This window comes from Anguilla rostrata, chromosome 18 (genome assembly GCF_018555375.3).
Source record: "Anguilla rostrata isolate EN2019 chromosome 18, ASM1855537v3, whole genome shotgun sequence".
NCBI classification, from domain to species: Eukaryota; Metazoa; Chordata; class Actinopteri; order Anguilliformes; family Anguillidae; genus Anguilla; species Anguilla rostrata.
Genome location: NC_057950.1, coordinates 2344340 through 2370830, shown reverse-complemented (window position 1 = coordinate 2370830; position 26491 = coordinate 2344340). Strand labels below are relative to the sequence as shown.

General features: G+C 47.3%; 1 protein-coding gene across 1 annotated transcript in view; it reads right to left on the bottom strand.

The window, feature by feature from the left end:
• Positions 1-26491, bottom strand: part of LOC135244743 (protocadherin-15-like) — a 187824-nt gene that overhangs the window by 11909 nt on the left and 149424 nt on the right. Inside the window, exons 27-35 of the mRNA XM_064317270.1 lie at positions 21837-21946; positions 19407-19547; positions 17912-18039; positions 10650-10865; positions 9393-9481; positions 7463-7639; positions 6078-6296; positions 4387-4395; positions 3991-4101 (exon numbers count right to left, since the gene is read on the bottom strand). Coding sequence (XP_064173340.1) covers positions 3991-4101; positions 4387-4395; positions 6078-6296; positions 7463-7639; positions 9393-9481; positions 10650-10865; positions 17912-18039; positions 19407-19547; positions 21837-21946 — 1200 coding nt within the window. The remainder of the gene's footprint in view (positions 1-3990; positions 4102-4386; positions 4396-6077; positions 6297-7462; positions 7640-9392; positions 9482-10649; positions 10866-17911; positions 18040-19406; positions 19548-21836; positions 21947-26491) is intronic.

The following is a 26491-nucleotide window of genomic DNA, read 5'->3' as shown; positions in this document are numbered from 1 at the left end:
TGAAGGCAACTGTTTTCTGACCTAGCAGTGCAACATCTTACCTTACCCAGCTTACCTATCACATCTGAAACAAACACAAGATTTGGCAAACATCAATAAGACCCCAGAACAACCAGAATATTTAACAATATTAAAATAACTAAAGAGTAAATGCTGCTGGTGTCAGGAAGAGTCAAATGAAAACTACAGAACTACAGTTTAACTGGTAACAAAGGCTGCTGGGAGTCATAAATACCCCTAAACATCAGCGCAGGGCGTCACCATCGTCAGCCCTGAGCATGATGGGGCCAGGGGCAATACAGTGGCGTGAGAAAGTATTTTTCCCCTTCCTGATTTCCTCTGCTATTGCATGATATTTGTCACACTGAATGTTAGAGAACGTTTCAGATCTTTAGACAAAATGTCATATTAGATAAAGGGAAATTGGGTAAATACAAAACACACTTAAGTTACCAAACACCCATATCACACGTGTGATAAAAGTAATCGCCCCCTTAATCAATCAACCAATTAATCAAATTGAATTGATAATCAGATTGAGCAGATTGAACAAAGCCAGGCTTGATTGCAGCTAATCCTGTTGAACTTTGAACCTTACCATCAGAGCGAAGTAGTCACCACAAAGTTTCTACAAGCACACTATGCCACGATCAAAGGAAATTCCAGAAGTTATATTTCCAAAAAAGTTGTGGAAATGCATCTGTCAGGAAAGGGTTACAAAATCATTTCTAAGGCTCTGAGACTCCACCAACCCACAGAGAGAGGCATTATGTCCTAACAGAGAACACGTGGAACAGTGGTGAATCTTCACAGGAGTGGTCAGCCTGCCAACATTACTCCAAGGGCACAGCGACAACTCATCCAGGAAGTCACAAAGGATCCCAGAAGAACATCCAAAGAACTACAGGCACCTCTAGCCTAAGCTAAAGTCAGTGTTCATGACTCCGTAATAAGAAAGAGACTGGGCAAGAATGGGACTCTGGCAAGAGTAGCAAGACAGAAACCACTACTAACCAAGAGAAGCATCCATACTGTCTCACATTTGTACGAAAGCACCTTGATGATCACTAAGCCTTTTGGGATAATGTTCTATGGACAGACGAGTCAAAAGTGGAGCTTCTTGGATGATATGGGTCAGAATATATCTGCTGTAAAGCAAATACAGAAGTTCACAGTAAGAACATTATAACAGCAGTCAAACATGCTGGTGGTACTGTGATGGTGTGGGGATGCTTCATAGCCTTGGAACCTGCACGACTTGCTATAATTGAAGGAACCATGAATTTTGCTCTGCACCAGAACATTCTTAGGGAGAATGTCCAGTCATTTGTCTGTGAGTCGAAGCTGAGGCATAGTTGGTTTATGCAGCAAAACAATTATCCAAAGCACAAAAGCAAGGACACATCTGAATGGCTAAAAAGTTTTGGAGTGACCTTGTGAAAGTCCTGACTTAAACCCAAGCGAGATGCTGTGGCAGGACGGGGAAACGAGCAGTTCATGCTCGAAAACCTACCAATTTGTCTGAGTTAAAGTATTTTTGCAGAAGAGTGGGCTAAAATTACTCCACAGCGATGTGAAAGACTGATCAAATTATAGGACGTGTTTGGTTGCTGCTAAAGGTGGTGAAGCCAGTTATTAAGTTTAAGGAGGCAATTGCTTTTTCACATGGGTGATATGGGTGTTTGATAACAATTTTTCGTGACATAAATGAAATTATAAATAAAAGAAAATGCGTCTTTTGTTTACTCTGGTTCGCTTTGTCTAATATTTCATTTTGTCTAAAGTTGCAGAAACCATTCAGTGTCACAAATATGCAATAACAGAGGAAATCGGGAAGAGGGCAAACACTTTTCGCTGCACTGTGGATGTTTTGTCCTTGAGAACACTTTAATGAATATTTATAGACTGCACCACAGAGCTAAGAACTGACCAGCATGATAGCATGTAGAATATGAGGGAATATTCCGATAGAAACCCCCTCCCGCTCCCCACCGACGCCCCCGGATTGAAGCGGAAACCAAAAACTTTAAAGTTTGTAAAATCGCCCTGAGCCGAAGTATGCAGAATGGAGCTGATAGAGGTTCTGAGGCGGATTTATTCGGCCTGGCGTCTCTTTAAAGACCTCAGCTCTCGGCTGTGGGGCGGCAGAGTCGCGCGGAACACCTCCTTTAATCTCCTCGCTGCATCTGTGCGGGGCAGGGTAATGGACGGGCCGCTATCTCCAGGCTTCATGTTTCCCTTTAGAACTTTGTTGACCCGCGTTCCTTTTAGCGATGACATCATTCACACGGCAGGCACTGCTTCAAACCTCCCCCCCCCACCCCACCCCCACTCCCCCCACCCCCCCCTGATGCTGACAGTCCCCGCGGTGTCACCGCTCTCGCCATTAGGCACAGATTTAGGCATCATTTTCCCGCCTTTTTTTTTACCGGCTTTTTTCACCGTGACGACGGCAGAACCGCGCAGCCTCTCCAGGGCACCTGTACCCAGCGGCAGAAACTGTACCTGCCCCGCGATCCCTGCCACCTGTACCCAGCGGCAGGAACTGCAACTGCCCCGCGATCCCTGCCACCCGTACCCAGCGGCAGAAACGCTGCCCGCTGAAAGCTTTCGCCCGGCGACGGCTAGTGGGCACGGGGACACCACGACGGCTTCGGTTTTAATCACACCGTTACACAGTCCGGCTCCCGCAGCTGGCCTTCGCCGAGCGACCTCAAGTAAACCATCCCCACAGATAATGGACGACCGCTTTCTATTAACTCCCAACTTTATCTGAGACATTTTCATTGCATATATTAGCCGATGTTTTATTCAAATATTAAATCTGAATATGTAATTGGCTCTCTCTCTAGGAGGAACAGAACTGCTGAGGCATAGAATTACGATAAAAAAGTAATAAGCAAACTGGCTAATGGCAGCCGGCGCAATGCTAAATCTTCGCACAGACCACGCAAATGCACAGTGCCATTAGCATTACTTCACCACGGGTGGCAAATTCTGGTTTATGGCTAAGTAGCTCGCACCACGGCGCACTGCATGTGCCAGGGTTTTAATTGGTTGTACTCCGCGGTGCCGTCAGTTTGACCTAGATGTGTCCCGACGATGACTGTGGAACTGTGGGATTGTTCCTGTATTTCGCTTGGTCACACAGTAAAGGTTCAATTATGAAACCATTCGATGCTCCTTTACTTTCTTTTTTTGGATGGACCTTCGTATTCATTTTAAGTTATATCACTTGATTTGAAATGACATTTTTTGGTTTTGGTACTCTCCGGAATGTCAAGCTGGGAATCGCACAGTCCCTCAGCCCACAAGATCAAGTGTGTCAGAGTAGGCACTAAGAATCCACTAAAAAGCCTTCTATACGATCTCGGGACTTTTCCTTTCTTTTTAAAGGGTCTCAGAACCGTACAGTAGCAATTAGAAAGTCTGCTGTCACAACGGTCTGCTGTATGTATCGGTACGGAGAAATACAGGAACCCAGCGTCTCGATTTATCGCTGACGGAGTCGATGCTTTTAATGGCCATGTCTCTCCATCTTCCGTTATGGAGAGCTCCTAGTGACACAGAGCAAACGGCGAGCGCTGATTCGCCCTTCAGAAAAAGGGCGGGAAAGTCATCGAGTAGCACCTGACTTCGTATCTGAGCGGCGGTTGGCGGAAGGGTGTATGGTCGGGATGGCAGGCAGACTCACATGTGTTGACGGTGTAACTGCGGTCACGTGATGGGTAAAGGACTCATGTGTTGAAGGCGGTAACGTGGCTACGTGATGCGTAAGGACTCACATGGTGTTGAACGGACGTGTAACCCACGTGATGGGTAAAGGACTCACATGGTGTTGACGACGTGTAGGCTCACGTGATTGGGCGAAAGGCAGACTCACATGGTGTTGAACGGACATGTAACGGCGGCTCACGTGATTGGGTAAAAGGACTCACATGGTGTTGAACGGACGTGTAACGGCTCACGTGATTGGGTGAAAGGACTCACATGGTGTTGTCGCCCAGCTCCTCGTACAGGTTGCTGGGGGCGGCCCCGGCGGATTTGCCCGTCGGCAGCGCCATCTGGATCCTGGCGGTTTTGGCGCACTCCGCCTGTCGCCTTTACGGGCGGGAAAAAAACAGGCGGGAAGAAAGTCGTTTAGCGCAGACAGTAACCCAGATGTCTGAACAACAACGCTATCGTATTTCACTGGTTTCACACGGATCAATTATGATCAAATGGCATGTATTTATTGTGTTTTTCTCAAACACTGGCACGTTGCATTTTGCTTTTAAACGTTGTTAAAATAAATTCTTCCCCTTGTATAATGTAAATTTTAAAAAAAAAAACAAAGACACTGAATCATAAATATATCACAATCATTAATAAGTTCTTAGTACTTACTCTTTGAACCTGGTGGTAATCCATGCAAAATGCAAAGATAAAAAGAGAAAAACAGGTCAATAAGACACAAATTAGTGCATATTTAATTCATGTTTTTAATTAAACACAACAAAAATGATTTTCTAAAGATTCTGCTCGACAAATATGTATGTTTGAAGTTATTTTTCTAAATAACATTTCTGTAGGTGTATCAGCGTGCACAATTCATATGAATTTCCTTTCAGCTTATTCACACAACAGTAAACGCTTGGTTTGCTATCAAATGTATTCTATTTCACTACAGATAAAATGGGAGAAGTCTCAGTTGCAATTTCTGGTAAAGAGAAAACAGATCAGCTAGGGCTGTCCTTCGGCCAAATGTACAAATAAAAGAGGAACGCTTCTCCCTTTTATTTCTTCTTGGCATCATTCATGTAGAGAAAATTAAATTAAAATAAGCTCCATTGTCTAATGGAATTAACCTGAGGCGACTTATATTCCCAAACACTGAGAATGCTTCCTAGTGCAATAAAGTGCTCATAAAGTCAACCATCGTCAACACTGACAGGGTTGTCAAAATGTGTTATTAATCATACAGTGTTGTATTTGTTGAACTTTGTTTGAGTTTTGCATTTCATACAGACTTTTTTTGCCCAACAGATGTCCCTATCCAGGATAATACAGCTATACTTTTTGATACATGCACAGTGCCATTTAAATGCTTCAGGTTCCCAGTCTATGGTTTCCCTAGGCTTAAGGCTAGAGCCAGAGTAACCCCGACAGGAATTCAAACCGCGACATTAATGCGCACACCTTAATTAATGTCCCCCACTCGACTGGAACGGTTATCCGTGGGCCGCAAACACTTTAAATGAATAACCGAATAAATAAACAGAGAGACAGATAAAGGGTCAGATAGAGGAGTGCGGGATAAACAGATAGCAGCTAATAAACGAGTCCCCGCGTAATTCCCGCTTAAATCCCGTTCCCCAGGCAGCCACAAACCTCCTTTGCCCCCCCATCACCCCCCACCCCCACCCCCCCCCCACCCCCACCCACTTAGCTACGGCGTCTGCAGCTCTGCCCCAGCTACGGCGTCTGCAGCTCTGCCAGTCTCCTCAGTACAGCACAGAGACGTGCTAAAAGGGCGCTATTCTCGCGCCCCATCGCCTGCCAGGCTTGGGCTGCCACCTTTACCAGCAGCAACGGTTCTGTGCCACCCTATGACAGCTGATTATCTCATCTGGGGCGGGGCGAACCCCCCACCCCCCCCCCACCCCGCGCGAAACCCCATTTGTCACACCCTGTGTGAATTAATCACCGTTAACGCAGGGCCAATTAGAAGATTAGCCCTGGCTCCTCGAAAAGGTCTCTGTGGCAAATCACGGCCAGAGAGAGAGACCTCGCCACACGCTGGCGCCTGGCACACGTCCCTCTGTCACTCTCCCTCTCTCCTTCCCTCCATGTCTCTCTCTTTCTCTCTTTTCCCTCTCTCGCTCTCTGCCTCTCATCTGCCTCCTGCTCTCTCCCTCTCATCTGCCCCCCCTCCCTCTCTCTCACTGCCCCCTCTTATTCTTTCTCACCCTCTCTTCCTCTCTCTCTCCACCCCCCCCACCTCTCTCCCCTTCTCTCTCGCCAGCCCCTCTCTCTTTCTCTCACCCTCTCTCCCTCGGCTCTCCCTCGGTTACACCCCCCCACCCCCCGTCACTCACTGTTTGTAGGTAACCATGACGATGAGGATGGCGGGGATGCAGAGGAGGATGATGATGATGGCCAGCGCGAGCAGCGCCCCCTCTGTGTAGCCCACCGCCTGCGCGGCCTTCTTCACGCTCGCCACGATGTCGGGGGAGCGGATCTCCAGGATGCGCCCCCCCTCCCCCAGGTGCGGCTGGAACTCCTTGTTAATGTCCAGCAGCTTCCCGTCCAGGAACCTGGGGGGGGGGGGTGTTTGTTTGTTAACCGTTACTGTGTGTTGTACTCAATGCTGGTGTAAATCACAGTTAACGAAGGGATTTATTTAAAAGTGAGTTTTTAAAGTGGCTAAACATGTTGATCGCATTGAACTCAATCATGTTTACATTCTCTGGAAAAAAACTGGAGAAAACACAGCATTAAACATGAGGCACAATTAAGACAGATACTTGAAATAACCTGCCTTTGGATTATTCAGATATTTGGAGCACAGTTTAAAATAGAAACCATTTATGGATCTTAGGTTTTGCTGAAGCAGATCAAGTAGCCTTTTCTAGAGCGGTCCCCTGTTCATACAGTAAGGGGCCCAGAGAGGAACTAAACCTGCAACCTGCACATTATGGGGCCAGTTCCAAAACCATTATACTACAACCCCCCCCCACCCCCACCACCACCCCCCACTCCTCCAATTTATCACCAGTTCATTATCACGCCTTCAGAGCCCCACTAGGTCTCACCTAGAGGGGCCTTTTTCACTGCCTAGCGTGAGAGAATGTGTGTTAATTGGCTCGGTTAGGGTACCCGTGTGTGACTCGTGGAATAAACCGTGTTTTTATCGCTCCGGGTCACCCGAGGGGAACGCGGCGTTACCCGACCCGCCGAAAGTGCCTGGTCACACCTGGCCCGGGCGGGACGGGCACCGCGCGCGCTCCTCAGTACCGAAAGTGCCTGGTCACACCTGGCCCGGGCGGGACGGGCACCGCGCGCGCTCCTCAGTATGCAGACCGCGGCCCCCAGCTCTCCCGCTATTGTACCGCAAACAGCGCTTTTTCTGAAGCGGGACGCTATCAGTTCGCCGCTACAATAGCGTTCTCCTCCAGAGCGGCCGTTACGGATAAGACTATTGTTTAAAAAAAAAAAAAAGGCTGTGAAGTCAAATCCCGATAAATTAGAAACGTTCTTTAGAGCCGCGGCGTTGTGGTCTGGTGGGGTGGGGGCGGTGGGGGGAGATTAAGGCTTCGGTCACAAAAAAAAGCGTTCAATAGAGGGGATTATGGTTCACCCCCCCTCCACACGAGACAGGACCCCCGCTTCTAAACAGAAGAAAAGGAGGGGGGGGCATTTTTTCTCTAATGAGCCCTTGGGGAGGGACGCTTTTGGGCAGGTCGGCGGAGGACGCGCTCACTTGAAGAGCTCCTGTCGGGATATGGCCCGGTTGGTCAGGGGGTCGATGGCGTACACCATCAGGTCCGACTTGGTGTAGTCCTCCAGCTCGAACCCGTCTCCGTGGCGACGGGCCCCGATGGACTCCACCACCACTTTGGCCCCCGGGATCTGGTCCTGGACGTACCGCTCCAGGATCCTGCGTTCGCCAAGCACACACCGGCCGCCAAAAATTAACCTTCAGGTGTTTCCAGAGAACAGAAGAGTACCTGGTGATGAGGAGAGGTCAGTCAGCCCATCGAGGCTTGCTGCTGTCTGAAAAACCAGACAGTATCACGACTGGGTGGATAAAAAAACATAAGGGCTTGTTCATCCAACAGAAAGGTTGTCAATTTATGATTCATTTATTAAATGCATGCTGAATTAAATTGAATGTGTTAAATACATTTTTATTACTACTTTTAGTAGTGTTAGAATCGTTAATATTATGTAAATGTATTTGATTCAGTATACTTTTAATTCAGTCCTTAAAATGTTTAAAAAAAAAAAAAAAGGGAGAAAAAAAATCCCAGGGAAGCATTTTTCTACAAGGTTTGTTCCAAGAGCCAAATCAGATTATCTCACCAAGATAACAGGTTCATTTCAGGAATAGCAATGCGGCATTACTCTTTACTTTCAATAAAGGAAACTTTTTCATCAAGACTCTAACAGATTAAACTAATCGGCTGTTCCATTTCTCCACACTTGGCTAAGTGTGCTTGGGTACTTACTTGGGTAACCCATTGTGATGTGGCATATATTAGCATATAGTGTGCAAGTATGTATTAAGTGCCCAAGTGTGTGGGTTTAAAAAAAAATAAACAATTGGGACACACTTTGTGTTCCATGGTCACCATTTCAAATAAATTTACAGTAGTCACATCACAATTAATAGCTTGTAATAGCTGAGCAGAGGTTGATGTGGGCTTGCCAACCACAGACAAATTAGCTGAGCTTGCTAATGTTATATTCACACTAACAATACCATCATGATTCTACGCTATGAATAAAATATAAAGTTACAACATTTGCATCTTTGCAAACATCTTTCTTACCTTGATATTTCTTTGGTGGAACTTCCTCCAGTAAACACACCTTCACATCACCGGCATTGTAGGTCTGCGTACTTGGCCAAATACTACTCCTTAGTACATGAACGGGCACGCCAAATGCGTGCAAGTGTGCGTATCGGGACAGCATAAAACTGTTTTTTGGGTCTTAGTACATTCAGTTTAATTTGAAGAACCTTCATGAAGCATGCATAACACCTTCATGAACATGATATTACTACTTTATAAAGCATTCTTGGACAAGTGCAGTTGTTTTGTAACACCCGACGATGGGTTACATTTTGCATGCTTGATAAAGATATGAACTGTCACACTGGAAAATGTGTTCTACTACTGTGTCATAGAACAAAAGATTTTCTTAGTAAGTAGTTACACCATGCTAAAGAACATGTTATATGCTTTATACAATGTGGGCAGAGCTGAGTGCATCGAACAGCCTCCAGTAGACCAGCATGCCGCAAATTAAACTGTTCACTGCGGTTACAACAGCCTATAAAAAGGCGTGACAGATGTCCTCTCTCTCTCATTCTCATTCTCCTCTCCCTCTCATTCTTCTATCTCTTTTCTCTCTCTCTCATTCTTTCTATCGTCTCATTCTCTCTCTCCCCCCCCACAAATTCAAATGCTTTTTTGGCATGACATATTTAAAAAAAACACATATTGCCAAAGTGTAGTGATAACAACAATATGTCATCCTAAGCATATAAAAAAACAAGCAGCAACAGCAATAACAGCATAAATGACAGCAACATAACATTTATTAACTATGAAGTACTTTCACACTTTAACACACACTCTCTTTCTCTCTCTCTCTCTCTCCTCATAAAACCTGTGACTCCTCACCCAATCAGCTGCTCCTTGTTCTCTTCCACCACGGTGGGGGGGACGTTGGACACCACCACCTGCATGTCCAGCTGATTCACCACCGAGATCTGAGAGAGAGAGGGAGAGAGAGAGAGAGAAAGGGAGAGGGAGTGAGAGAGAGAGAGAGGGAGTGAGAGAAAGAGAGAGAGAGGGAGTGAGAGACAGAGAGAGAGAGAGAGAGAGAGAGAGAGACATCCTGTCAGAACCGTACCACAGACCCCCTTTCCACTCAGTCCATTCTCAAAATGTACTGACGTTCAGTTCTCCAATCGAAAGGTCCTAGGAAGAACGTCGAGGGCATTCAATTCGTCAATTAAATTCCAATTCATTTTCTGAGCCGACGGCAACGAAATGAAATGGAATTGAATTGACAACGCAACGCGATGTTTTTCTCCCGCTAAGAGTCCCAAAGGCTCTCAAAGCCAAGGAAAGAACCGCCGGCGTTTCCTGAAGCCGTTTGCCGAGTTAATGGCGTCTAATTTCAGCGGCTCAATGAGGACCCTGGGATGCCTCCTGGACGTGCTTTGGCAGCCAAGACCCCCGCGCTGGCCCCGTGAAATTAAATTCCCCCTCGAAATGAACAGCTAATTAACCGATGTACAGTTTCACAGACTCAGCCTCTGGCCCTGACCTCTTACTTAATCTGGATCCTGTTTCTTTGAACCAAATAGGATGCAATTTACTGCGAGCACCTGCCTCAAAAGATTGGTCTGAATGTTGTAAATCTGACCACAGACGATGTTGTTTTAACTTGCATATGCGTACAAGTGCGAACACACACGTACGAACACACATGCACGCACACGTACACACACACACACACACACACCATGTGCCAGCTTTTATCTGAAGGTCAGTTCTTTTAGAATTGAACAGATCACCAGACAATCCCTTCAACAGTTTCTGATATTCTGCTGAGGTAAGAACAACTGCAAATGTCATCGAGCACAAAAACACCAATACTATCAAATTCATCAAAGCATCCACAAAGGAAACAACAAATGCGATCGCATAATTGCCCCGTTGCCATTTAATTCTTTCAATAGTGCAGTGACTGCTTTTGTGGTATTTACAGATATTCTCTACATCTCTCGATCAGATACGCAAGCGCACACAAAATTGGAAGGTATGGATCTCAGGCTGGGAAACGGAGGTGGGCGATGGACTGCAGAAGAGGAAGAGGAGGAGGAAGAGGAAGGAGAGGTTTCCCTCGTGTTTGGGAACACGGCGACTCACCACGACGTCCGCCCTGCTGGTCAGGCCCGCCCCGTAGTTGTCCGTGGCGACGACTTCGAATTTGAAATAGGAGCGGCGCATGTTCCTGTACACGATGGCGGTCTTGATGATCCCGGTGTACTGCTCGATGACAAACCCGTCCCTATCGTCAGGGGAGGGGGGGATGATGAGTCTGTACTGCATCGCACTGTAATTCCCCGTGTCCCTGTCTGTGGCCTGCACGCAGGAGGGAAAGAGAACAACGAGTAACCATCAGACAAAATACACACACACACACACACACACACACACACACAAGCACGCACAATTCAATCCCTCTGCGTGAAGAATGTCTTGAGCTGTAATAATCTGGCTCTGCCAGCAGGGGGAGACTTTGAGCTTTGGCTGGTAATGCTGCGGTGCGAAAGTCTCTCCAGTCAGCTTCACACATCCAGCCTCTTCTTCTGCAGTGACATTGATTTATACGGGCTCACAGGTCTGGGAGACGGGGAGCAGTGAGGCTAGCAGACAGCAGTGAGTCCTGCGCTCCCTTCGCCATTAACTCAAATGAGATATTTTAACACAGGCCCAGGGATGATTACCGTTCAATATATCTCCCTATAAATCAGGCCCCACGCAGCACACGCTCAGTGCGCTAGCAAGTCGCAATGCCTTTCTCAAGTGGGTCAGTAGGGGGCGATCTTCCACTCCGGCTCAACCCAAGCAGAATGGGAACACTGTGCTGTAGGAGGTGCCGTACTCCAGTCCTGGCACCACTGAGGTCATTAAACATCACATGGTACTTTTAGCAAAGTGAACTTGTTCTCCGTACCAGGCTACCGAATCATCCCCTACATCTCACTGGCTACACAATCCATTACATTTTCAGGATCCATCATCGTTGAAAAGAGAACTTTTCAGTTGGAAGAGAGTTCTAAGTTGACTTACCTTATTCAATAAAGGTAAATAAAACAATAATTCAATATAATCCATGACACACAGATATGTTTATGTGGGGTAGGGGGTGGTCCAAAAGTGGGTTAAGTGGTACCTTACATTTCACAATGATCCATTTCACATCTGTCTGTTTAACAGAAATGGGAAAATCTGAACATAAAACAATATTTTTTTAATAAGCATCTCAAATAATCAACATAAGTTCCAACCTTGCTTGAACAGCAGTCGTTAACATTCTGCACTCATCGTTTTCCCTTAATAAGAACCTAAGCGCCACATCCAAGTCACAACACTGGGTCACGGTTTGAATTAAATCTTCTTTATTTCTTACAAACTATTTACAGAGGGATTTGCAGGTAGATTAGCCCAATCTGTGGGGCAATGAGCTGCTTCGGTTTGAATCCATGTAAAGGTGCCCCCCCCCCCCCCTTCAAGACTGTGCGGCGAATCTGCCCCTCTCTTCTGCAACAAATCACAAAGACCTCAGTGTTTAAGAGGGGGGACAAAGATGCTCAACATCGCCCCAGAGTTCAAACCCGGCTTGATAATGCCAAGCCCTCCCACCTCAGCTCGGAGGATTGTCAGCGGAGAGCGCGGCAGGGGAGCGATCGCGATTGGCTTGACCCGGACAGGAAGCTGCCAGCGCGAGGCGCCGAGGCCGTCATGGTAACGACGAACCCGGAAAATGTCAGGTGACCCGCGGGCCGCCAGAGAATCCTTCAGGCTGTCAGATACAATCAGAAATAATGAAATAATTCTCCAGCCGCAATGGCGTTGATAGCCGAATACTCTCGTACCCTACCCAGAAAACAGCGATGCACGTATCTTTGGGGGTACAGAACAGACACAGTTGCACAGAAGTTCTGGTCACAGATGAGCGATACGAGGCAATGCAGGCTTGCCTAAGAGACCCCCCCCCCCCCCCCCACCCCTGCCTGCGAGCGAAAGGCACCGATTGGGCCGTGCAATGTCGCTGCCTCAGCGAACCGCGGATGAGAATCTTCCCCGGAAGACGCAGTAACGCTCGCACACGCGCCTCCAAGGAGAACGGTGGAGTAAAAAGCTCCACGCTCCGTCTGCAGAGCCGCAGGTGCCATGCCAACCCACCTGGGGCTGGGAAACGGGTGAAATGTGCTGATTCTCTGGTTGCGCTGGTCCAAACGCGCGTGCGGCTAATTTGAGGAGTTACAAACGCACGGCTGGCTAAAGCCTGGGAGGACAGAGAGTGAAATGTGCTCATGAGTCATTTAGGCGTGATTTATCAAGGCTGGTACCAAATGGCGCTTCTCGAATTGCACCCGTTTATGTTAACGCCTGGAGACAGCAGGTGAAAACTTCCTTAAAGCACATCGACATTGTGCCTGCTAATCGTGCTAATCGTGCTAGGAAACGCTGCTGATGGCTGAGATCGTGGCTCTGATGGGAAAGTTCAGTACACATGACAGTTTCAACACCCTGTGATGAGTGCTTCATAAAAAATAAAAGTGATTGATTGATCAACTGATTGATTGATCAATTGATTGACTGGTTGGTCTGCTGAGAGGCGCTTCCAGTGCCGCCAACAAAATAGGCATGGCAGGCTGGTGGGTGTGGCCACCATCCCGGGTGGTGATTGGACGAGAAAGAAGATAAATAAGCAGCTGATATGGCTGACGGGGTCCAGTGGCCATTTCGTTCCTTGTTTCCCAGGGTGAGTAATCAAAGAAAAAAGAAAAGAAAAAACCAATTAAAAAAAAAAGCCAAGAGAGACTGATGACAGAAGCCTCTCCTTCTCAAAGCTCAGCAGTCTGTGCTTCAGTAAAGGGCCTGGTGGACTCAACACACACACACACACGTACACACACACACACACACACACGCACACACACACACCTGGGCTAATTAAAGCTCAGGTAGCTCAAGCTCAGCACAGCCGAGACTCATCCTCAGCTGTGCATCCGTCCAAGAGAGGCAGACCGTGGCTTACCCGAAGGCCACCCGGGGTTTGTGCCGGAACACAGCCGACCTGCCTGCCTGACAGCTGCCAAAAGAGGAGGAATCAGCTGCCCCCCACTCACCCCCCCCCCCCCAGCCCCCTGTCCTCCTAAAGACTCACAGGAGGGAGTTGTGCTGAACTGACTTGTGGAGCCCAAACGAGAGGAAGCATCTCCTTACAGGCCTGTAGCACAGCACACTCAGCGGGCATGCAGGCTAATCAATGCAGGTCAATCGGCACATTTGGTTAGCTTAAACAAGCGAGACACGCAGAACGTCCACAGTGAGCACACTGCTTAAGCTGATCTGGTAAACAGGAACTCAGGAGCTTTCAGGCTCAGGAACAGATGACTGGACGTTCTGGAACGGCCAACTTTAGACGTTAACTTCCACGCGCGATCCAAAGAAGCATCTTGAAATCTAAATGTAAAGCTCTGCAACGTTCTGTGTTCCATCTTTCACGATTTCAACCCTGGGAACTTTGATGTAGGGTTCCGGTTACAGTCTCATTATTTAAAACAAATACTTGTCCTTGAAAATAACACAGTGCTGTTAGTACTTGAAACCCATATTTCACCCAGGTCTGGTCCATAAGTTAGCGACAGTATGGAGCGAGAAGCAGGAGAGCACTTTCATGCCAGCAGGAACAGTAAAGGAGATTCAGTAACCGGCCTGCTGGCTAAACTCAGGTCATTTGGCCTGAGGCAGGAAGAAAGTTGCTCTTGCTACGATAATGTTACCATTAAAATGCAAGACACCACCAGCTAGGCTACTACTTATTTACTTTAACCTCTGAATAAGCTAAACAGTGTCTGCTATGGGGGAGGGTGAATTGGTGGATTCAAAGCTGTGCCCCACACTTTGTATATACGTTTCTGATGTTATATAGAGTAACTCACACCTCATCTTGTGTGTGTGCGTGCATGTGTTGGTGTGATTGTGTGTGTGTGCGTGTGTGTGTGTGTTGGTGTGAGTGTGTGTGGGTGTGTGTGTGTGTTGGTGTGTGTAAGTGTGTGCATGCGTGTGTGTGTGTATGGGCGAATGTGTGCACACTCACACTTCACAGGTTATGTCGTGCTAATGCTCATGTGTGCTACCATGTCTGACAGATGTGACCTTTGTAGATGACATCACAGCTCTTTGTCAAACAGCCTAGCGCTTGCCATCAGTGACAAGGAGCAGACCAGCTCTGTGGCATCAAAGGGTTGGTGAGAAACACAATCTCTTCCACCGCCTCCTCTCTCTCCTCCAACGCCTCCTCTCTCTCCTCCCTGGCTTACAGAATCTCTCCCAACACCTCCTCTCTCCTCCAATGCCTCCTCTCTCTCCTCCACAGATTACAGAATCTCTCCCACCGCCTCCTCTCTCTCCTCCCTGGCTTACAGAATCTCTCCCAACACCTCCAACACCTCCTCTCTCCTCCAACACCTCCTCTCTCTCCCCCCTGGCTTGCAACATCTCTTCCTCAACAGCTCCTCTCTGTCCTCCACAGCTTACAGAATCTCTCCCAACACCTCCTCTCTCCTCCAACGCCTCCTCTCTCTCCTCCCTGGCTCACGGAATCTCTTTCAATGCCTCCTCTCTCCTCCACAGCTTACAAAATCTCTGCCCACACCTCCTTTCTCTCCTCCCTGGTTTACAGAATCTCTCCCAACACCTCCTCTCTCGCCTCCCTGGCTTACAGCAGTATGGATCTCTTTTAGAACTGGAAGGCATAACCCACTTTTGAAACCCTTTTAAAAACACACATTTCCAAGACCTTCACTCTGTAAAATACCAACAGGTCAGCGGGGCCTTCAAAAATAAATACGAACCCGAAATCTCCAGAGAACCTACACAACCCCCCACCTCCCCCACACCCCCAACTCAAAACACAACCTTGATAACAGCGTCCAATACCAATGCAGTTCAGAAAAATAATTTCTCAGAGAACTTTTTCAGTGAAATAGGAAGTACTGAGGCACTGGAGCCACTGGATTAACATTTGATCTGAACTAGGGCCTTCTGGAATACGGGAATCTAGGCCAGTCTCTGGAATACTGGGAATCTAGGGCCAGTCTCTGGAATACTGGGAATCTAGGGCCAGCCTCTGGAATACTGGGAATCTAGGGCCAGCCTCTGGAATACTGGGAATCTAGGGCCAGCCTCTGGAATATTGGGAATCTAGGGCCAGCCTCTGGCATACTGGGAATCTAGGGTCAGTCTCTGGAATACTGGGAATCTAGGGCCAGCCTCTGGAATACTGGGAATCTAGGGCCAATCTCTGGAATACTGGGAATCTAGGGCCAGCCTCTGGAATACTAGAAATCTTGGGCCAAACACCAGGGGCTCAGGAGAACAGATGCTGCCAAATACAATCGAACTTTTATGTCAAATATAACCCACAGTATGTCATGTTTTAACTGATTTCATCACCTACGCACCCCCAACACACACCCACATGCACACACGCACGCAAGGACGCATGCCACACACATTCACACAAAAACACATGCACACATATGCACACACACATGTTCTCATATCTAAGGCACCCTTTCATTCCTTCCCCATATCCATATCTTTACATCTCTCTTCCACACATTTCCATAATATTTTCATATTTTCTATGCCTTTGTTATCCTGCAGTTTCAATCAACATCTGTAAGTCTGTATATTGCTTTTTCTGCAGTTCAAATCCTTTAATTCATTTCACACAAGTCAATATCTACAATATCTACATTCAATATGCTGTCACCCTAGGAAGAGCTAACCCACCTCCTCCCTCCTATACCACAGCATTTTAAAAAGACAATAAACCTCCTCAGGCTGAAGAGAGAACCAGTCCAGCCCAATATCAGCCCAGTTACAGGGCAAAAAAGTCCACCATCAATAGAAAATGGCCAACAACAAAGATACAGGAAAAATTCAAAAACACCAAAGATGCAGGAAAAAGGCCCAACAGCCGAGTTACAGGACAAAAACAGCAGATGAAAGAAGAGCTACAGAAAAAATGCTCAACATCAGCAGCGCCACTGTGCCCTGGATGGTACCTGTCTGGTGCCAGACAGCTACAGGGGACACCTGGAAGAGCATCCACGAAAGTGACTGAAACTCATTATAACTTTCATTCAAACAGAACGACATTTTGGATCAAACACATCTCATCCGAGACCACTTTCACAGTCAGACATGACAGCGCATCTCTTGAAGATGACTGGAACGGAATCGGGATCTTCAGATCAGTCGGAGACGAGGGAAACGTACCTCTGCCTCCTCCGCACGGCTACATGTGAGTCTAAAGAACGCGTCTCCGTTAAAGCAGGGTCTTTGGTCTGCCTGCAACACGCCGTAGGAAATCTTTCATTTAACAGACTAACCTTGTGCAAAGACCAGTTGAGTGGTTAGGGCCCAAAATACCTTGACTGACAAAAAAAACTTCTGCCCAGGTTGAGCCTGATCTAATCTTCAAAATCACTAATGCCAAATTCAGCCAATGCAAATTCAGCCCCCGTCGGCAAACCTGTCCGACGTGTTAAATCCCTCTCTGCCCTTCGCCCGACGCTCTGCACGTGTTTGTGTAAGTCTCTCTGGATAAGAGTGCCTGTGAAATGCCTGAACAGAAAGGCAGGCCCCGCGTAAGTTTCTCTGGATAAGGGTGTCTGTGAAATGCCTGAACAGAAATGTAGGACCTGCTTAAGTCTCTCTGGATGAGTGTCTGTGAAATGCCTGAACACAAACGCAGGCCCCGCGTAAGTTTCTCTGGATAAGGGTGTCGTGAAATGCCTGAACAGAAACGCAGGACCCGTGTAAGTCTCTCTGGATAAGGGTGTCTGTGAAATGCCTGAACAGAAATACAGGACCTGCGTAAGTCTCTCTGGATAAGAGTGTCTGTGAAACTCCTGAGCACAAACGCAGGACCCGCGCAAGTTTCTCTGGATAAGGGTGTCTGTGAAATGCCTGAATAGAAACGCAGGACCTGCGTAAGTCTCTCTGGATAAGAGTGCCTGTGAAACTCCTGAGCACAAACGCAGGACCCGCGTAAGTTTCTCTGGATAAGGGTGTCTGTGAAATGCCTGAACAGAAACGCAGGACCTGCGTAAGTCTCTCTGGATAAGAGTGTCTGTGAAACTCCTGAGCACAAACGCAGGACCCGCACAAGTTTCTCTGGATAAGGGTGTCTGTGAAATGCCTGAACAGAAACGCAGGACCTGCGTAAGTCTCTCTGGATAAGAGTGCCTGTGAAACTCCTGAGCACAAACGCAGGACCCGCGTAAGTTTCTCTGGATAAGGGTGTCTGTGAAACGCCTGAACACAAATGCAGGACCCCTTCCTGTACACTGCCCGGGCCCAGCGGTGCGGGTCTCGCTTACATGGACCCGGAGCACGGAGGAAAAGGTCTTGGCGTCCTCTGCCACCCCGCCCAGGTACAGCTGCCGGGTGAAAACGGGAGGATGGTCGTTCTCATCCTGGACGGCGATGAACACCTTAGCCGTGTTTGCTGCAAACAAAACAACACAAAACAAAACAAAACAAAACAAATCAAAACAAAACAAATCAAAACAAAACAAAACAAAACAAAAAACAAAAAATAAATAAAAAGAAAATATAATTAGTATCACAGTTAAATATATTACAACAGAACACATGTAACAAGAAAAATGAATTTTAAAAATTGTTCACAAAGCACTGCGTAACAGGAAATACTCTCATCTCCTTGTTAGTGCCTGTATGTTGCAGGAAATGCTGAATACATCCCTGCACATGAGCGTGAATACATTACAGCACATGAGCGTGAGCGCTGTCAAGAGCCATTTTTCATTTTTCCAGAGTTCATCTTAAAATGATAAGTCATGGGGTCTGGGCCTCAGACTGCGCACAGGGAGTGCAGCGAACACAATGTGATTTATCACAGCGCAGAAATGCTTCAGCCTGCCTCGGGGGGGATGAGGGGGCGAGGGGGGGGGGACCCCAGAGACCCTCCTCCTCTTCCTCCTCCTCCTTCTGTCTCTGCGCTTCCTGGAGCGGGCGTGGGGCTCGTGTGTGAAGCGCTATGAACTACAGGAGTGAGCCAGCACTTTACCGCACGCCTCCGTTACTGGCGTGGAAGAACCCGGCTCGGAAGAGAGCGCCTCCACACTGCTGGAACGATAAGAAGCGGGGGTGGTGCCTACGTGCTGGAGTAACGGCAGGGGAGACCCCCGCCTGTACCCCTAAACGAGGAGAGGCCCCGCCGCTGGCTGTGCCGTCACCTCCTCCTCCAATCAGATGAGTCTGTCAACCTACTGTACCAATCAGAATCTGTTTCTGACCTGCCCCTTGCTGTGTCACTAGCTTTCCTGCACGTGGAATAACCCCACGTTGGCCTTTTGTTTTGTGTCCGAAAGCGTTCTGCTAAAATGGAGCCTGGCGCTTTTCGCTGCTGTCAGGTGTAGAGCGTGTGTTTTCTTTCTGTTTGCACTCCACACACAAAGTGCTAAAGCTCGTCTTCACCTCCGTGTTTTCACACATTCGCTCACGAGAACATTGTGAGTTTTTCACACACACACACACACACACACACACACACACAAAAGACAGAGCACTGTGCAACACAGATCATTTCCAATTAAATATATTTGTGTAAATGTGTAAAATGGTATCTATAACTCTGTTATTATGAACCAGGATGAATTTTATCAGATTATATCTACCACATTAAGTTAGAAAAATAATGGATTACTAAATGCAGAACGTTCTGGTCAGATTGTTGACATCACTTGTAAAGTGTGAGAATGAGGAATGGTGAGTGACATTTTGAAAAGACTTCCAGTGAAACGGACACGCCCCCGTATCCCTGACGACGGGCGGACTGGCGGAAGGGCTTACTTTTGGACGGCACGCGGAGGTTGGACAGCACTATCGCCATGGAGTCGGCCTGCACCCGCAGCACGTACTCGGTGATGTTCTCGTAGTCCAGGCGCCTGGCGGTGGCGATGACCCCCGTGGCGTTGTTCACCGCGAAGTGCCCTGGGATGGGGGGGACAGCGGAAATGCGAGCGCGATGGCGGCAGCCGTCAGTTCGGCCGCGAGAATAACCGCCAGAGCCAACAGCGTCGCTGCTGAGGACCCCCCATCTGGGGTGGGGGGGGGGGGGTGACCATAAATACATCAGCCCTCTCCCGTGTATGACTGGTCTTCTCCGTCCTTTCGGCAAGCGGAAATCAATAGTGCTTTTCTGGCTCGAGCTTTCAGCCCGAGAAGAGGCTTGCTTTACCTGTCAAGCCGCTGTTACCTAGCGACAGACTTTCCCCTGCTCTTTCATGCCACGTATAAACAGCATCTACAATAACAATAATGAAACAGGATGCAAATATAACAAGAGAAAAATAGCACCACTGGCCCCCCGGCATGAATGAGTTCACCACAGTTACCCATTCCCTGCGTAAGTGTTTCATTTTTCCATACACAGAAAAAAAAACGGACACACGCGTCGAGGCAGAAATACCCTTTTGATGGGACTTAAAAAAAAAAAAAAAAAACGAAGAGTGGTTTGTGCTTAATGGCGGACCCCCCGCGGAAAGACCAGCGAGAGAGCGACCCCTCAAGAACACGAGGGCGCCTGCCTTGGCTCAGCGGAAGGACGGAGAGGCAGAGAAGGAGAAACGGGTAATGGCGGGTCAGAGAGCCGCATCTAATGGACGACACCGGGGTTCCGAGCTCCTCTCGCAAGGGCAGGGGCCTGTCCGCCAGTTTACCGGCAGCTTCTCCCAGGCTGCCCTCATTTGCATATCACTGAGTAGTTTCGCATATCGCTGTGCAGTTTAGCATATCACTGAGTAGTTTCCCATATCGCTGTGCAGTTTTGCATATCACTGTGCAGTTTAGCATATCGCTGTAGTTTAGCATATTGTTGTGCAGTTTTGCATACCACTGTGTAGTTTAGCATATTGCTGTGCAGTTTTGCATATCACTGTGTAGTTTAGCATATCACTGTGCAGTTTTGCATATCACTGTGTAGTTTAGCATATCACTGTGCAGTTTTGCATATCACTGTGTAGTTTAGCATATCGCTGCGCAGTTTTGCATATCACTGTGTAGTTTAGCATATCGCTGCGCAGTTTTGCATATCGGCGTAAAGTTCTACATAACGCTGTGTAGTTTTGTGTATTGGCGTGTAGATTTACATATCGCTGTGTCGTTAAGCATATCTCTGTGTAGTTTTGCATATTGTTGTGCAGATTTACATACCGCTGTGTAGTTTTGCATATTGTTGTGGAGATTTACATACCGCTGTGTAGTTTTGCATATTGTTGTGCACATTTACATATTGCCGTGTAGTTTTAAAAGACTGTTGGTAAAACGGCTCGACCAGATGTGGCGGGAGAAGCCGGGATGGCGACCAAGAGGCCGAGATGGCGACCGAGAGGCCGAGATGGGATTTGGTCGGATGGCGGATTTAGAGAACAGGCCCCACGGTCACACTGTTGCTAAGGGGACGGCTTGCTAACCGCGTGTCGACTGAACGTTACCGAGAAAACAGTGACTGCATTTTCTGAAAAAAAGAGAAAGCGTCTCTGATTATGTAAGTTAATTCAGCTAAGCTAATTACACAGTCAAGCAAAATGATGATTAGTCCTGGTCACAGTTGACATTTTAGCTGTAACCTTTTGAAATGAAGCATCATGCATCCCCCAGTCCTAATCTCCCACCCCCCCCCCCCCCCCACCCCAAAAAAAAAAAAAAGGAGACACTGACATGCAAAGGCAGAACTAAGATGTATGCAAACTGCTGTAATGTATGTAAAATGTATGTAATACAGTAATTCGTTGATAAAATAATACAAATGCTAGTTTATGGATTCTTAACGGTGAATATAAAATAATTTTCGGAAGAATTTTTTTCAGGCAGAGAGTAGGCAGTGTGTGGAATAGCCTGCCAGGTCACGTAGTAGTGGCAGAAACTCTGGGTATTTTCAAGACAAGGTTTGATACAGTGTTAGATACTATCTAGTCTGTAGGTAATGAGAGGACTAATTTAGTCAGGAAAATAACGAACATTGTTGGGCTGTTCTCCTCATTATGTTATATTATGCTATGTTACGCTATGCTATGCTACGTTATGCTATGCTACGCTATGTTATGCTATGCTATGCTACGCTATGTTATGTCATGTTATGTTACGTTATGCTATGCTATGCTATGCTACGCTATGTTATGTTATGCTACGTTATGCTATGCTATGCTATTATGTTAAACCAGGTGAGGAAATCGCTGCACGGACTTGGCGATAATGAGCAGCGGAGCGTCCGGCGCTCACCTTCGTCGTTCCCGCCCACGATGGAGTAGAAGATGGTCTGGTTCACGGCGGCCGCCAGGATGACCCCCACCACCTTTCCCACGGGGGCGTTCTCGCTGACGGGGGGAAACCTGGAGACACGGGAGGAGAGAAAGGCTCGCTCAGTCGCTATCCCGCCAGCGCAGCGCGTCTGCGGTCAGAGCGCCGTACACAGAGGGCCCCAGCGACGCTAAGCTCGCATGTAGCGATCTCCAGGTGGTGCCCCTGATGGGCTTAATTGTGAAGCCTTTCACTGAACAAGCCATCCCTAGACAATGACCAATATTCAGGGTTGGGGAGTTTGTCCATTCTGCTGCAGACAGTAACCTTCATGTAGTCAGAACAAAAGTCAGGTGTCAGTAAATATATATATATATATATATACACTGAAAATGTGTATTGCGTCATATATGTTACATACGGTGTATAGTGACATCTCCTGATCTTTATTATTGATGGAATGGTAGACCAGAATGGTAGATCAAAACACCAGTTCTGTCACTGCAAAGTCAATCAGCAATCCAGGCTGTGATCCTATTAAAATTTTAAAGGCAGTTGGGTTCAATGCAGGTAACCATGGAAACAGCTGAACCCACATGCACCCTATATAGGACAGGCAAAGTGAAAGTTAGTAACACGTGTTATTAACACAACTCACAACCCACTTGTTGTTGATTATATTATTGTTGCGTCTGAAGTTCTCCAGTCGTTATGAATATTGGCCGTTGTTCCAGTTAATCTTCTTAAGTTACAAAACATCAAAACAAAGCTAAATGTCGACCAGCTGCTTTTAAGTCACCTCCCAGGATTCATTAGATAATTTGCTGTGGATAATGACACAATAATATTAACCTGCAAGCCTTAAAAAAAAAAAAGTTTCTCCTTTCACTGGTTTACAACACAAATTAGCCAAGTTCAGCCACATGAGACTCTAGGACAGAAATCAGCCTTGTAGAACTGACTCGATGAAACAGATTCCAGGAAACATAAGTAACTGTCTCATACCAGCACAGGGAAAAAATAAGGTCAACCAATGCATGTTTTAAAGGGGAAAGACAGCAGGCTCCCTCTCCGACATTGTTTCGATCTCGTCTGCGCTACAACCTGTCTGGAAGACAACAACAGTTCTCTCGTTCAATAGCGCTTTCGTAACCTTCCAAGACCGCCATCGCCCTCAAAAACTTTCAAGACGCGTTCAGATGAATTCTCTCTCACAGTTCTCCTCTCACAGTCATGAAACTTTTAGACTCTGTCAGTCTTGGGTCACATTCAATCTACCACCGCAGCGCTTTTTTATTTACTTTTGAGTGACACGTTCGAGCAGAGAACGGGCCTTGTGCGTTTTTCAGTGGGAGTTCAGAACACAACACACCGAGTGTTCCGTGCACTTTGTGTCATTCAGAGTCAAGTAAAGGGGTATTACACTGGAAAGGGGAAAATAACAGGAATGTGGAAATGAAAGCAGCTGTTCTTATTTTGCTTGTTGTTCTTTATTAGCATTAACCTTTCAGAAAATCTTTCAGCTCCTTGTTCCACTGCAGAGTTATCAATGTAGAAAAGGAAAAAAAAAGAGTTGATGAGAAACAAAGTTGTAAATATGTCTGTTTCTAAGTCATTCAGTTTTTCGTCTTAATATGTAAATATGATTGCCCTGCCCACTCCTCAATATTCCCTTTTTATGTGGTTCAGAAGGCAAAGAAAGGCTTATTATTTTTGAACAAACTGAAGCAGATTGAAAATGTTCTGGAAAGAAAGGGGCTGTAAATCTTGACTGTGGAGGTGCAGTCGGAAGGGGTGAAGATGACAGAGAGCGAGCTGGAACAGACGCTGCGTTTCTGATGAAAGACCCGGTCTCGGCGGTAGGGGGGGAGGGAGAGAGAGGACAGGACGTGGTATGAGACAGACGCGGGCTTCAGGAAGTGACAGAGGGATGATGATAGGAGAGAGAGAGAGGTCTCGGGAGAACAGAGGATGTCAGCGCCGGGTGATGTTAAGGCGGGGAGAGTTGCTATAACACAGAGAGGACTGAGACAGATATAACTGGGTATGAATCGATAAAGTCAAACCTGTTAACAGACAGCTTACAGCCATGAGAATGGGAGAGCGAGCCACTGCTGAACAGGGAAAGAGAGAGACTGCACGCACACACACACACAAACACACGCACAAACACGGTCACACACACGCATCAACACAAACAAACACACCCACGCGGTCACACACATGCATGCACGCACACACGCACACACACACACACACACACATACAAACAAACATTCACACATAGACACAGACACGCATGCACATAAGCACACACACACACACGGATGCACACGCATGAACACACACAAACACACACACGGTCACACACACACACGCATGCACATGCACACACACACACACACACACACATACAAACAAACACGCTCACACAGACACAGACACACGCATGCACATAAGCACACACACACACGCATGCACACGCACGCAGATGCACATGCACACATGCACACACACACACACACACGCACAGAGCTCCCCAACTCTTACGCCCGAGGTCAGGTACTTTATGCTTTAAATAAACATATGACCTGCCTAGAGATGGTAGCTACACATTAAATATGCCTTTTTTTCAGCAATCTGAAAGGACGAACAAGACACCATTTGCATAATGGCTCCTGTCTCTAACCAGGTAGGCCTTATGATATTTGACAACAGAAGCAGAAGATGGCTGAACGCTCCGGACAGTTCAGACAGGAAAAAGCCTCTAACCTGCATCACATATCCAGTTTTTTGCGTTGCAACACATCGCTCGTTCCAAAGAAGCTTCTCTCTGAACCAACTGCTCTCTGAAAAACTACGGCGAGGACGTTAAGCATCAAGGACAACTTCGACTTAATCCCGCTCTGCGGGAACCCTCAGACAACTGGAACACGATCGCCCACTGAGAGCTCCTTCTATGCTACGAATGATTTCCAATATCTCAAAAATGAACGGGGACTGTAAAGCAGGCCACACAGCAGACACATTTTTCCTCAGCCCGACCTGTGAAGTGCTGGTGTGTGTTACCTGTCCTTAGACAGACCTCACACAGCCTTCACTAGTTGGCAGTTAAAAGTTCACCCCCGCTCACGGCTCTGGTGCAGACAGGTGATGTGGCAGACGGTGGTGCTTGTGGTGTTTAACAGCAGCCAAAACAAACACGGCCGTTATTCGTGTCACTTACAGAGAACCAACACACACGTTACTATTCTACTGCAAAACCCACAGCCAGTCCAGTCTTCCCCCTGTCCCATCAAACAATACTCCCATCTCAACCTGCATCCTTATCCCCCCTGCATGTTTGTGCAGACACGTCACTCTCTGCACCCTCACAATTGTAGGTTCATAGTTCCGTACCACACTGCAACAATCCCAGAAGATCTCATGAAAAGATACGTATGATGTCTCTCCTGCCCAGCAAACATGCACCAGGAACCTCTGTTAATAATGTAGTATAATGGGAAAGGAGCTGGTCTTGCAACCCAAAGGTCACAGGTTCGATTCCCAGGTTTGATTCCCTAGTAGGACACTTCTGTTGTACTCTTGAGCAAAGTACTTAACCTGCATTGCTTCAGTATATATCCAGCTGTGTAAATGGATGCAATGTCAATGCTGTGTAAAAAGTTGTGTAAGTTGCTCTGGGTAAGAGTGCCTGCTAAATGCCTGTAATGCAATGTTTTATGGTGCTATGAGTTGGTTCGGATACTCATAACCTACAGTAATGAGCACTACTGACCAAAGTTTGCTGAGTCTAACCAAAGATTTAAGCCAGAGAAATCTCCGGTGGCACGTCAGTAAACGACTGAACTCGGGCTGAAGACTCGCTGCTCTCGAGCGAGAGACCATCTGGGATTGAGACTGATGATGTGTCAGCCATCGCATTCCGCCATTTTGTTTTTCACGTCCGTAAAAAAAAAACCGCAGCTGACACCGCGCAGTGAATCCTGTGCGGCACATGAGCCGGAGCGAGAGGATTACGGGCCTGAAAAGATGCCCCGTCTGCCAGCTGCCGAGGAGCCAGCGCAAATCCATACCCTTAACGAGCAGACTTTCTCACTGTCGAGAACCCGCTTAATTACCCAGCGTTTCGACTAAATATTTCATATAATCATTAGCCCGTTCAGCCGGAGGCTACACTAAACCAACCCGTGTACGCGGGCCGATGAGCTCGCCAGCTCTTCTGTGTCTCAGAAACCTGTCAAGGAGTACGGAGGACAAACGAGCGTTGCTGGTCTAATAAAAAAAAGCCACAAGAAGCCGTGGGACAGGGCTGATTAAGACAGAGCCCTTCAAAAGCGCCAAAAAGGCCTGTGCAGTCTATCCACTCCTAAAGGCTTGAGCAACGTCTTGCTTTGACTCGTGTTTTTATAGAGGTCACATGCTGACTGAATAAAACTGAAGAGGGGGTACGTGCCGGCTTTACCCTACTAAACGCTTACGAAACAAACGTGTTTATGGGACAGACGGCTCTCCCCTCCTCCGGTTTTGCACCTACAGGCAAAGCGACGAGCCGAAGGTCGAACCGAGTTGCCCGTTCCCATAAACTCTCTTCCTGCTCTTGCATTCACCTGAAGCAGCTGGGATTGCGTGTCTTG